The sequence below is a fragment of the Phodopus roborovskii genome, unplaced genomic scaffold (genome assembly GCF_943737965.1).
Source record: "Phodopus roborovskii unplaced genomic scaffold, PHOROB, whole genome shotgun sequence".
Taxonomy (NCBI): domain Eukaryota; kingdom Metazoa; phylum Chordata; class Mammalia; order Rodentia; family Cricetidae; genus Phodopus; species Phodopus roborovskii.
This window is the reverse complement of record NW_026125052.1, coordinates 17,432,950-17,446,481: the sequence shown is the minus strand read 5'-3', so window position 1 is coordinate 17,446,481 and position 13,532 is coordinate 17,432,950. Positions and strand designations below refer to the sequence as shown.

General features: G+C 42.8%; 1 protein-coding gene across 1 annotated transcript; it reads right to left on the bottom strand.

Annotated features, from left to right (window-relative positions):
* Positions 1 to 566: 566 nt before the first annotated feature.
* Ccdc43 (coiled-coil domain containing 43) lies at positions 567 to 12,068 on the bottom strand. The gene is made up of 5 exons (XM_051177914.1): positions 11,772 to 12,068; positions 9,096 to 9,183; positions 6,557 to 6,692; positions 4,807 to 4,862; positions 567 to 2,382 (listed from the first exon to the last, which is right to left on the bottom strand). Exons 1-5 carry the CDS (start codon positions 12,045 to 12,047, stop codon positions 2,195 to 2,197), a joined length of 744 nt encoding a protein of 247 aa, XP_051033871.1. The 5' UTR covers positions 12,048 to 12,068; the 3' UTR covers positions 567 to 2,194.
* Between the last annotated feature and the right edge of the window lie 1,464 nt (positions 12,069 to 13,532).

The window sequence follows — 13,532 nt, the reverse complement described above, 5'->3', positions numbered from 1 at the left end:
GCCTAATGACTGGATTGGTATTTAAGATTAGTTGGATGTACACTATAACTATAGAGTTCCAGAAGAACTGGTTGTTAACTGGGTGTGTTGACACATGCCTATAATACCTGCAGCTGGGTGACTGATGCAAGGTCAGGAATTCAAAGGTAACAGGTTACAAAGCAAGAGGCAGCCCAGGCTAGGCAAGATCCTGTCTCAAAAACAAAACAAACAAACAAACAAACAAAAAATCCTAGAAAATTGAAATAAATACCCTTAAAGGATGGATATAATCTTGACTCCTTCAGAAGCCAAAATAAAGGTGAAAAGGAAGTCCCAAAGTACTGTGGTTTTCTGCTGCCACCACATAAAGGATGAAGACCAGCAGTGCCTCACAGGACTTCAAAGCCAACTTACACAAGCTCCAAAACACAGGATAAGCCTCTGAGCTAATCTTTACTCCACAGGAAACTTGGAAACAATTTAATAGAGAATATGCTTACAAGGCTAACCAGACGATAAAGATCATTCCAAGGGACCAATCTCATGTACCTTTCCACCAGCAGTTGGAAAAAACAAGACAGACAACACTGATTTAAATAGTTTATTTTAAAAAAGAAAAGGGTGGTTATTTTTGCAGTGCCATGGTTGTAGGATAAAGAGGCAGCATTATCTCCCTTCCTTAACCATGTTTGTTTTTTCTTCTGCACAAAGGTAGCTAATGATACAAAAACAAGTCAGAAGACTCTCCAAATACTAGTAAGTACTAAGTTTTATAGGCCACATATGGTCTCAATCATGAATGTCTTTCTTTTATAACCTTTTAAAAATGTAAAAAAACCATTTTAGTTTGCCCCGTACAAAAAAAGACTGGGCCAAACTTGGCCTGTGAGTGGTAGTCTTCTAACCCCTGGTATAAAATATCTACTGTATCTTGTTAGAGAAATTGTTCTCTTGAGGCTTTTGATAGCTGTTGCCAAAGTCAAGTAAAGAAGGACTTGATTTACAGCTGGGCATGGCTGTGACAGGACTGGAGTGTCTGCCCGCCCTTGACTCTCAGTTTGTCCACTCACTCATTCATAGGCTTGTTAACCACCAACTATATATCTTGTGTTAGCAAAATTTCCAGTGTTTTTCTCTAAAAGAGTAATTCCTTCGGTTTCTCCAAACCAGGAATTATTAGGTCTTAGTACTCATGTTGCAGGTGTGTCTAACATGTGGCTGAGGGTAGCTGTAAATTCAGCCTAACACAAAATCATAAACTTACTTTAAAAACATGATTTTTTTGCAAGTTTTAAAAAAAAGTTATGCCACAATATTAAAAAATTGGACATACCTGCAGAATAAATCAAGAATAAAATCAAGAGGGGATTCAAGGAAACTAAGTGATAACCTTATATCTCAAACCAACACATCCTTCTTAAGTCATAGACTAATGAAAAGTATGTAGTTCTCTATTTTAAAGATACTTGATTCTCCCATACATTAAGTTTGTCTTCAGTACTGGGGATCAATCCCAGGGCCTTATGTGCAAAGAAGGCACTCAACCCAGCTACAGCTGAAGCCTAGATCTATCACACCCCAAATACCACCTTCCACTTTCCTAACCTGTTATATAAAATCTGAATCTAGGTAGGGTTCTTCATTAGCTATTTCGGCCATAAAATACTGCTACTACAAGTCATAATCCTAAGGCTGAGAAACTGAGGCAAGGGCACTGAACCGAGTTCAAGGCCAGCCTAGATTACAGAATGAAACCCTGTTTCAAAACAAAAACCCACTACATTTTGAGGCGAATATTGCCACAGGAGCAATTTGCACTTTTTCCTTCTCTTTTTTTTTTTTTTTTTTTTTTTTTTAAATCTCAGAAGGAATGATCATGTTTCCTTCAGGATGTTAGCTTTCTGAATCTGGCTAATTATACAAAGTGAGGGAAGACCTTTTTTAAAAAAGCCAGAAGAGCACAGGATTTCAGTACTAAAATAGAAAGGTTACCCTAATTCCAGATCTTTGGTAAAGATACTAACTAGAATTGATTGCCCACACCACCAAACATGGCACATTTTGTAGTTACAAGTGATTGTGATTTTCCTTTTGAACATGTAAACAGAGGGGGAAAGCCTTAGGAAATTTGGGGAAATGCATTAGTCTCAGTCCTCTTAAATATGCAGATGCACAATCAATTCGCGGGTGGAAGGAACAGAGTGGGCCGAGGTTATCGCTTGCGTTCCCCCCTCTGTGTCCTTTTCTTTTCTTTCTCCTTGCGCTCCTGCTTGGCTAGTTTGTCCTTCTCCCTCTGCAGCTTGTCCTGTTCCTTCTTCCTTTGGGACTCATCCCGAAGAGAGTCTCGCTCCAGTTTCCGAGCATTGAGAACATCTTCCACGTTGGTGTTTCGGAACAGAGCTACCAGTGAGTCAAGGAATTAAGGTACATATCCTACAGGCAATAACCCTGCAGTTCCCCCACTCCATACGCCCATTCTCTACACAGAGTTCTAAATGCACTCTTAAGTATTCCTAGTATAAAAAGAAGAAGCTTTGGTTTGGGCAAGAGAAATGGCTCAGTGATCATAAGCACTTGCTCTAACAGAGGTTCATTCCCAGGCAATAGCTCACTCATACCCACGCATAACTCCAGTTCCAGGGGATCTAGCCTCTGTGGATCTTAGGTCTACAAAATGAGTTCCAGGACAGCCAAAACTATTTCACAGAGAAACAGCTTTGAAGATAAGTCTTCAAAAGCTAAACCAAAAAAATCTCATTTGGACAAGTAAACCTGAACTTTGAAATATTTTATAAAAATGGGTTTCATTTACAAGGACATTTAAAAAATACAAATAAAGTTTATACTTACAACTAAAGAAAATAAAATCTCACTCCAAACTAAGTACAAATTGTCTTCTATAGCAGAATACAGCTGCTGAGCCTAGGGTAAGTCAATAAAAACAATAATACTGCTGCTGGAGAAATGCTATGCACTTGGCACTATTAAAATGCTTTCAAAGGTTTATTCTTAGTGAATTCTGTTAATTTGACCTTTTTTCTATAGAGTTTAAGTGAAAAACCATGTTATATTGTCAACACTGAACTTATAAGACATAAAATTAAGTTTAACAAAAGTTATAAAACAGCAAAAACTTTATTCCTTATTTCTTCTAACTTTAAAAACAAAATATAAGGAGCTGCAGAGATGACTCAGCAGTTAAGAGCACTAACTGCTCTTCTAGAAGACCAGGGTTCAATCCCCAGAATCTACATCGTGGTTCACAACCATCTGTAACTCCAGTTCCAAGGGATCTGATGCCCTCTTCTGGCCTCTGGGGGCATCAAGCACACACATGGTATACATACATACATACATACATACATACATACATAAGCATACATATGGTATACATACATACTTACATTCATACATTCATACATACAGACACTAAAAAAATAAAACCTACTAGGCATTCTCTTCTATACTCTTGAAGTGTGATGTTTTTCTACATCAGGCTATAAAATACATGAGTCTCAGGCTGAGAAGAGAGCTCAGCAACCGAGTCCTTACCTAAGCACACCCAAGGCCCTGGGCCAATCCCTCACACTAGAAACAAATTCCTGAGAAAATATCTGATAACCCACTTTAACCCTTCACCTAGGAGGTGAATTCTAAATTTACCTTCTTAAGAAATATCTAAGACTTATTAATGGGGACCTTCATCAACACACATTTCAGTACTGATTGTACTTTCAGCTTTAAGTATTTAGTATCTGTGTTTTCTTTCCAATTACAAGGTCTTTGAAAATAAAGATAAAACTTAAACATTTTTATTCTCTCCTCTTCCCCCAGTCCTGGGCAATTCAGAGCTGCAGAGAATATACTTTTTTTTTTTTTTTTTTTGGTTTTTTAAAACAGGGTTTCTCTGTGTAGCCCTTGCTGTCTTGGAACTCACTCTGTAGACCAGGCTGGCCTCAAACTCACAGAGATCCTCCTGCCTCTGCCTCCTGAGTGCTGGGATTAAAGGTGTGTGCCACCACTTTGAGGTGGGAATATAACTTTTTATTTTTTCTTAGAAATCCTCTAGTTAGCCAGGAGGTAGTGCCCTTTAATCCCAGCACTCAAAAACAACCAAAAAGAAAAAAGAAATCCTTCTAGCTGGGTGTAGTAGCTCATGTTTTACAGGAGGTAAAAGCAATTCAAGGACAGCCTCCAACACAGCCAATTTGAGTTTAACCTGGGCTAAAAGAGACTTTTATTTCAAAAAGACAAAATCAAGCCAGGTGGGGTCCAGTGTGGTGACCCATGACTTTAATCCCAGCACTCAGGGGAGGCAGAGACAGGTGATCTCTGAGAGTTTCAGACCACCCAGGACTACGGAGAAACTCTGTCTCAAAAAAAAAAAAAAAAAAAAAAAAAAAAAGCAAAAGGCGAGAAGCCAGGTGTGGGTGTGCATTCCTTTAAGCACAGCACTCAAGCGAAAGAGACATGCAGATCTCTGTGAGTTCAAGGCAAGCCTGGTCCATCTAGAGAGTTTCAGGCTAGCCAGGACTAGAGTAAGATCCTGTTTCCCAAACAAACATACAGAACAAAACCCCCATCTACTTTGTTAGGTGTGGCACACACTTTTAATCACAGCACTTGGAGGTGGAGGCAGAGACTAGAAATTCAAAGTCATCCTTGAAAATTGGCGGCTAACACCCAGTGTGTGTGAACTTACTTTCTTTGGGTAGAGTGTTTGCTAAATTAACTATCCAGGGCTGTGCTAGGAACAGGGCTCCTACTACTGGCATGACATGACATCCTTGGAGAAAAACAAGGCATGGACAAAGAGAAGGATACATTTGTCAGACGCGATGTTTGTTGAGGCACCGGGATCATCTTTCTCATCTGCTTCGGTGAGTGATGTTAAGGAAAACCAGGTGGGAAAAGGCCTTACACATCTCAAATGGAGTTTGAAGAACAGACAGTAGACATGGGTAAGGAAAGCAAGCTGAGTGCAATGAGAACAGCATCATGGATGTAAAGGTAAACCCAGGAGACTCATTTCTGAAAATCTTAGCTTAGAGGAAATGTCTCAGGCTTCTGTAAGATTCACTCATAGAGCCAGGTGGTGGTGGCTTTAGTCCTAGCACTCAGGAGGCAGAGGTAGGCGGATCTCTCTGAGTTCAAGACCAGTCTCCAAAAGTTCCAAGACAACTTCCAAAGCCACAGAGAAACTCTGTCTTAAAAAACAAAACAAAACAAAACAAAAAAAAAAAAAAAAAAAAAAAAGACTCACTCCTGAATACTAAAGACCCTACATTAATATTAACCTAAAAGCAGCATAGCTCCAACACTAGGGATGTGGAGCCAGGAAGATTCTCAAAGAAAGTTCAATACCATCTGGGCAGAATGAGAACATGCATGCATACACACACCCATGCATGAACACATATATGCATGCATTCATGCACATGCACTTACTTACACACACACACTGTAATTCTCAGAGCTTCCAGGAACTTTCAAGAAGTTCACATCCATGGATTCTTATCTTGAGCCTACTTCATATCAGAAACTCAGGAAAAGCCCAGAAATCTGTGTTTTAACCTCAGGATAGCTCATGCTTTAAAAGTCTTTTTTTGGAAGCCAGACATGGTGATACATGCCTTTTGAGTTGAGTGACAGAAGGCGGGAGTTAGGTGGATTTCTGAGTTTGAGGCCAGCCTGATCTATACAATGAGACTCTGTCTCTAAAAAAAAAGTTGGTTTTGGAAGTGGGATACAACACTGTATATAAAAGTATTTGTGATGGTCCATCTTGACTGTCAGCTTGATGAGAGTTACCATGGAGACAAACCTCTGGTGCATCTGTAATGAAGTTTTTAGATTAACCCTGAATATGGGAGGCAACCTTGCCTAGGGCCGAGTCCCAGACTAAACAAAAGGGGATGCTGGTTGATGGCAGCAATGGTTTCTCTTTGCCTCCTGACTGTGATGGCAATGTGACCAGCTGCTGCCTGCTGCCACCATGCCCTCCCTACCATGATGGAGGGCATCAGTTCAAACTGTGAGCCAAAGTAACCATTGCCTTCTTTCTTCTTTGTACTTTGTAATAGCAGTAAGTAATACAGTGTCACACAGTGCAAGGAATCACAGCACTTTCTTATTCTAGAAACAATACAGTCCGGTAAAGGCATTGTTTGTTTTCTGGAGCGTACCAGTTATGTGATGAAGATATAAGTTCCGTATCAACTATTTTAACATCATTTTTGTGTTGTTATTTTGTGTTTTGTTTTTAGACAAAGGGTTTCTCTGTGTAGCCTTGGCTGTCCTGAACTCACTCTGTAGACCAGGCTGACCTGGAACCCACAGAGATCCGCCTCCCTCTGGCTCTAGAGCACTGGGATTAAGGCGGTGCCACCACCGCCCAGCACATGTTTTTTTTTTTTTTGTTTTTTTTTTAACCCACAAAGGCCCAGAATCACTGACATTCTGAAAAAGAAACCTAAGCTGGAAAGGGGGTTGTGACTTCTGCAGGGTGATGTAGACTGTCTAACCTTTCTAGCATGAGCCTGGGAAAATGGTGCAGAGCCTCCAAAAAGGATATTCCTCTTCGTCTGTCACATCTGCATACTGGGCCAGCAGGGCTGCTTTCCTCTGCCTCTCTTCTTCAGAAACCATCCTGGGCTTCACCACGATCTGTGCCTGCTTCTCAATCAAGGTGGCAATGGCCTGGACTTCATCTGTGAGGCAGATGGAGGGGGGCACAGGAGAGGTGTGAACAAAGACACGCCCCCAAATCTAACCCAGCTAGTCAGTACTGGTACCTGAGGACAGTTCTCTCCTTTATGTGCTCCCAGGGATGGAACCTGGGACACCAGGCTTGTGCAACAGGCACCTTCACTTGTTGAGACATCTCACCTGCTCTAGAGGAACTTTTTGTTTGTGTTGTTTTGTTTTTCGAGACTGGGCTTCCTCTGTTATTTTGGAGCCTGTCCTGGAACTAGCTCTGTAGACCAGACTAGCCTTGAAATAGAGGAACTTAAAAAAACAAACAACAAAAAAACACTAATGCCTGGGGCTAGAGATGGCTCAGTTGTTTACGAGTGCTTGCAAAGGACCTGGGTTTAGTTCCCAGCATCCACATAGGTGCTTGAGCTTGAGGAGATCCAATGCCTCTGTGGGTACCTCCACTCAAATGCACATACCCACACACAGACAAATACACAAATGCACATTAAAATAAAAAAAAAAAGTTGACCTTAAAAAACCCAACTTTTAATTTCATGTCTTTTTAAAAAATTACTTTTTTCATGTGCACAGGTATTTTGCCTGCACACATGTCTGTATGAGGGTCCAAGATCCTCTGGAACTGGAGTTACAGGCAGTTGTGAGTTGTTGTGTGGGTGCTGGGAATTGAACCGGGGACCTCTAGAAGAGCAGTCAGTGCTCTTAACTACCAAGCCATCTCCCCAGCCCTTAATTCCATAACTTTATTATAGCAACACCAAGGAAAGACAAAACAAAACACAAATACCTGGGCCCCAAACCAAGTATATCATGTGATTCTATTGTATACTCAAGACTGAGGAGTATCAGTACATACCCACCACCACTACCCCCACCACCACAGGGTTTCTCTGTGTAGCCCTGGCTGTCCTGGAACTCACTCTATAGACTAAGCTGGCCTTGAACTCACAGAGATCCACCTGCCTCAACAGTATATAATTTAGTTTAGACTCTTTACAAGTTTGGCTTCTGTGTAGCTAATTTACCATCCTAATGTACATATAAACCCATTTCTCTTTCATTTTCACAGCCAAAAGAAGCAGAACCTCAACCAAAAATTATGCTATGTAATGAGAATATGAAAAATGTGGATGAGCAATTGGCACGGCTCAGTGGCTGAAGAAGGCTCCTGCCTTTAAAACTTGTCAACTTGAGTTCAGAAGACTACAGCTGACCCCATATGTGTGATACAAATCTACTAGGGGCATAGGATGGGAGGAAAAGTAAAAACCAAAATGATGCAGGTACTGTGGTCACATCTGTAGCTCTTAGGAGGCTGAGGCAAAAGAGTTAGAAACACAAGGCAAGCTGGGGGCTACATAAAGAGTTCCAGCCATGCTGGGTCATGGTGGAACATGCCTTTAATCTTAGTGCTCAGGAGGCAGAGGCTGAGTTCAAGGCCAGACTGGTCTACAAAGTGAGTTCCAGGACAGCCAGGGCTACATAAACCCTGTCTTAAAAAAAAAAAAAAAAGAAAGAAAAAGAAAAGAAAAAAAGGCAGGACAGTGGTGGCACAGGCCTTTAAACCCAGCACTTAGGAGGCAGAGGAAGGCAGATCTCTGAGTTTGAGACCAGCCTGGTCTACTAGAGCTAGTTCCAAGACAGTCTTCAAAGCTCTGTCTCAAAAAAACTGAAAAGAAATAAAAAACAAACAAAAAACAAAACAAAAGAAAAAACCCAAAACCAAATAAGGGCTGGCTAGTGGTGGCACACGCCTTTAATCCTAGCACTCAGGAGGCAGAGGCAGGAGGATCTCTGTGGGTTCGAGGCCAGTCTGGTTTAGTGTGCCAGGACAGGCTCCAAAGCTACACAGAGAAACTCTGTCTTGAAGAATAAAAACAAACAAACAAACAAAAAAAAAAAACGAGTCTGGGCTATTCACAGTGAGATTTTGTTTAAAAACAAAACAAAAAACAAAGAAATACACATCCATACCACAGTGAAGATGAGTGTGGTCAGGGTGGATTGAAAAGACACGAAAGCAAACCCATAATTGGTAAAACCTAGAGATATACCTTAGGAAGAGTGAGTACCCAAAGAAGAAAATAAAACTCTCACTTCTTAACAGCTGCCCTGGGGATTGGATCCAAAACAGTAACTGAGACCAGTGAGATGGCTTGGTAAGTAGAGGCACTCTTGGCCATCCTCCTGGTCTGAATTTGATCCCTATGACCCACAAGGTGGAAAGACAGATAGATCCAAACCCTGGAAGTTGTCTTGACCCCCATACAGCTCAGGAATACGCACACAGGCACATAACATGTACACACTCACACTACATACACACTACACACATCACACAGTTTATATAGAAGAATTAAGTGTTTTTTTTTTTTTTTTTTAAAGGCCAACTCTACCTTCTTTTTCTACTTTGGTGGTAACATTTTGTGTTTCTGACCATCGTTCCACAATTTCCTTACAGTTATCAAGGAGGGAATCTTCTTCCTAGTTGGAAAAGCATAACAGTTAATTTCCTGAAAAGCTTTTAAAACCAGCAGCAAGCCAATGAAGTCATGTGTAGAACCCTGCTCTTCCCACTGGGAACAAGAAGGAACCCTGAGAGGACTCAGGCCCCAGAAGAGTGTGCTTCTCATTGGAGTAATCTTGAGTGTCCCAGAACTCATCCTGATGCTAACTTAGGGACTTAGGGTAGCCCTCCTCATTCTTCTTCTTCTTCTTTTTTAAGATTCATATATACACACATGCATGCCTGCAGTCCAGAAGAGGACACCAGATCTCAAATTGAACTAGTGTACAGAGCAAGTTCCAGGACAGCAGGACAGCTGGGGCTGTTACGCAGAGAAACCCTGTCTCAAAAAACAAAAAGCAAAAACATTTCTCTGCAGAGACCATATTGTCTGTAGAGACGCTCTCAACTACTTCATGACCAGAAACCCCTGCCACACTACAATTCCTGGCAGTCCTTCCCAGAGACAGTTTACACATAGATGAGCTCTCAGAGGGGGAAATCACCCTTAAAATGATCTTGTCTCTGCAGTTTATACAAGAGACAGCTAAGAACAAACAGGTGTCTTGATAATGTTCTGTCTTCTACCAAGAGTTTAGAACAAGCACTTACTTCTCCTTAGCAACAGACATAGACTCCATTAGTGTTCGCCATGGAAAAATACTAAGTACCAAACTCAACTTCTTCCCAGAGTCCTTAGAAACCTCACAGCTGCAAAAAAAACCTCAAAGCCCTTGCCTTCTATTCTTTCTTCTTATAATTTGCAATTCAGGGTGGAAGGGAAGAATTTACTGTGCTGTATTCTCACTGAGCCTCCAAGCTGCCTTACTAAGTCCCCTTAGCTCTTTTCCATTTATAGACCAAGGTTTCTTTGCCATGGGAGCGGGGACAGCTGCAGCGTTATATTTCCAGTATGTCCTCATCAGTGAACTGAACTTTAGGGTATGCCTCTAGCATGTGCCCCACATCCAAATATTACTTTTAGGTTTGAAAACAAAAACCCTGCCTTCTATCTGTCAATATAAAGAATGTACGTGCATATTTGTATCTAGACCACCATAACTTTTGACTCTTAGTAGTCCTTGAATATTGACCTTAAGAGCAACAGATGAAGCCATTCTCCAAATCTGCTCATTGAGACAGACATCGAAGAACAAAGCCTTTGATGAGATGGAGACTCTCATAGTAGCAGTTTGGTTTTCAAGAGCTCCCCTAAACCTTATGTGAGGATAACAATTTCTATGGTATTTAGTGAAGACATGGCAAATTTTACTTTTAAGCTGATCATATTTATTTCTTAGGTTTTTATTTATTTTATGTATTATGAGTGTTCTGCATGTATGTCTGTTTACCATACGCATGCCTGTGACCCATAGAGGTCACAAGAGGGCATCTGATTCTTTGAAGCTAGAATTATAGATGATTGTGAGTCACCAAGTGGGTATTGGGAATGGAACTCAGTTCCTTTGTAAGAGTATCAAGTGCTCTTAACCACTGAGCCATCTCTCTAGAAAAGACTGCAGGACAGTCATAGACAACACATGTAGGAAATCTAATCTAACCTAATTAACTGTCTCTGTTGGGAGTGACACAAGTTGGAATGAACTCCAACACAAGTTGGAGTGAACAAATGATCAGTATGGAAAAGTGGGCATCCTGGTCACCTGATACATAAAAATAGCTTGAAAGTACAAATTTGTGAATTAGTGAATCTGCCTGCTATGTTTTTCTAGGGTCTCACTTTGTAAGCCCGAAGTTAGCCTCCAACTTGCTGTCCTCCTCAGTGTTGGGATAACAGACATGCATCATGGTACATATGGCATCAATCTGCTTTTGGATTTTTGAAACAGTGTTTCTCTGTGCCCTGGCTATCCTGAACTCACTATGTAGACCGCAAAACATTGCCTGCCTCTGCCTCCTGAGACCTGGGAGTAAAGGCGTGCATCACCACGCCCAGCCCATTAATCTGCTTCTCAAAGGCTAAATACCTTATCTGCTTTTCCAATCTGTCTCATCACACCACCCACCCAACAACCATCAATAATTACTGAGTTTCCAAGTCCTGCTTATCATGAAAGATCTTCCCCTACCAGCTTACCTTTGGAGGACTCATATCTGAAATAGAGCCAAGAGGAAAGTTCCTACTGGCTTTCGTCATGGGACAGCCCTAAGACTACCCACTGATGGGCAGACATCTCAAGAGCATTTTATTCCCTTCTCTAAACGCTGCAAACGGATGGCAATGGAACTGTTAGACGTTTATGATCAAACTGTCATTCACACATCTCAATGGCTTCAGAACACTATCTAGCACACCCAAAGGCACCCAGGGAGCCTTGTTGCCAGGAACACGGGAATCCCATTTCTCACTAAGCACCTGCAACCTTCAGACTTCCCAAAATCTGGCTGGGGAGCAGCAACCCACTTCCCCCTCAGAGTAAACTTCTTACTGATAAATCCACTAAGCCTTCGTGACAGCAACAGGAGAAGAGCGATGTGAAGTATGGCAGAGGTTCCCAGATGTCTCAGTAAGGTTGGTGGAATGTGTCCCGATTACTCTACTCACCAGGAAAGCAGAAAGGATACCCTGCAGGGCGTCCAGCTTCTCTTCCTCCTCCTCCTCCTGGAGGACACCAAGAATGTAAGTGCCATACACGGCTCGGTCCACTCCCAGCGCCTCCAACCGTCCGTCCAGCCAGGATCCAAAACCCCCGCCATCGCCTTCACCGAGGACTGCCGCGGCCACTTCGCTGGGCGCCGCCATGCTGGGGACAGGGTCCTCCCGGACCCGGAGGTGCCTACCGCAGTGCCTGACGGGCCGCGCCACTGGCCCAGCGCGCATGCCTGGAGAGGGAGCCCCCACCCCCGCGCGCCGGGCTGCGGGAATGATCCAGGAAGGCTTGCGGCACTCTTCAAGGCCTGAGGGTGGATCCTTGGACCCCTGCACTCCCAGCAGGTGAGTACTTCACTGACTGGAGAGAGTTGGCAATGATCAGATTCAGTGTCCCGGTCAGCCACTCTAGGGAGAGCTCAAAGGAGTGGTGCACGCACGGATTCCAGCGCTTCTGCGAGCACTTGTGGAATGTGAAGCTAGCATGCCCGGACCATGACCGAGAGCAACTTGGGGAGAAAAAGATTTATTTCAGCTTCCACTCTCAGGTCACATGACCAGCACTGAGGGGAAATCCCAGGTTCGCAGGGCAGGAACCTGGAAGCAGGAGTCAGGGAATGTGACCGATTAGTGCCTTGTTCCTCATAATTTGCTCATCTCTCTCTCTCTCTCTCTCTCTCTCTCTCTCTCTCTCTCTCTCTCTCCCCCTCTTCCTCTCCCTCTCTCTTTCCCTCTGCCCCTCTCTCCCACTCTGCCTCTCTCTCTCTCTTTTCATGGTTTTCGAGACAGGGTTTCTCTGTGGCTTTAGAAGCTGCCCTGGAACTCACTCTGTAGACCAGGCTGGCCTCGAACTCAGAGATCCTCTGCCTCCCAAGTGCTGGGATTAAAGGCATGCACCACCACTGCCTGGCCTCAGCTCATCTACCCAGGAGAGACACCACCCACAAGAGGTTGGGCCCTGCCACATCAATCACTAACCAATAAAATGTCTCACAGGCCAGTCTTGTAGGGGACATTTTCTTAATTGAAGTTCCCTCTTCCCAAATCACTCTAGCATGTGTCAAGTTGACAGACAATAGGCAGCACAAGAAACTTACTTTGTCCTCTGCCAGGTTTTCATGAAGTATTTGTTTCGATCTTTCCAATGACCCTTTGAGGAGATGCATATTTTATGTTCAGTTAAAAGATAAGGAAATGCTGGTGGTGGCAGATGGCTTTAATCCCAGCATGCAGGAGGCAGAGGCAGGCAGATCTTTTGAGTTCAAGGCCAGCCTAGTCTACAGAGCAAGTTCTAGGACAGCCAGAACTACTCAGAGAAACCTGTCTTGAACCCTGCTTCCCCCAAAACAAAAACAAACAAACAAACAAAAGATAAAGAAACAATGCACAGTCAGAGGGAACCTAATTAGGGGACAGAACTCTAGTAGCAGAATCGCTGAATGCTTCTGCTAGCTGCAGAATACATCTCTGCCCCCAAATGTCCTCTATGCCCAGAGGCTTTACTTCATCTGCTTCCTTCACTGTGTACTTAGTGCACAACCATGACATTGTTGCAAGACTGAAAATTCAGAAAGATGGTTATAAAAGTCTGTTCTTGGGGGCCAATCAGCCCAATGGGAATAGGTGTTTACAGAAATGACTATTCCAGTGGCACAATTCCTATTTTATGTGTATAGGTATTTTGCTTCTGTGTATGGCTGTATATCGTTTGTGCCT

Bases quoted from the DNA above. Each gene is read 5' to 3' on its own strand.
- Ccdc43 (XM_051177914.1), bottom strand. From the start codon at position 12,047: ATGCGCGCTGGGCCAGTGGCGCGGCCCGTCAGGCACTGCGGTAGGCAC. The intron at 9,184-11,771 runs GTGAGTAGAGTA...TTTTCCAACTAG, and splicing joins GTATCCTTTCTGCTTTCCTG to GAAGAAGATTCCCTCCTTGA. The intron at 2,383-4,806 runs GTATCCTTCTCT...ACTCACTGGTAG, and splicing joins AAACATCGCGTCTGACAAAT to CTCTGTTCCGAAACACCAAC.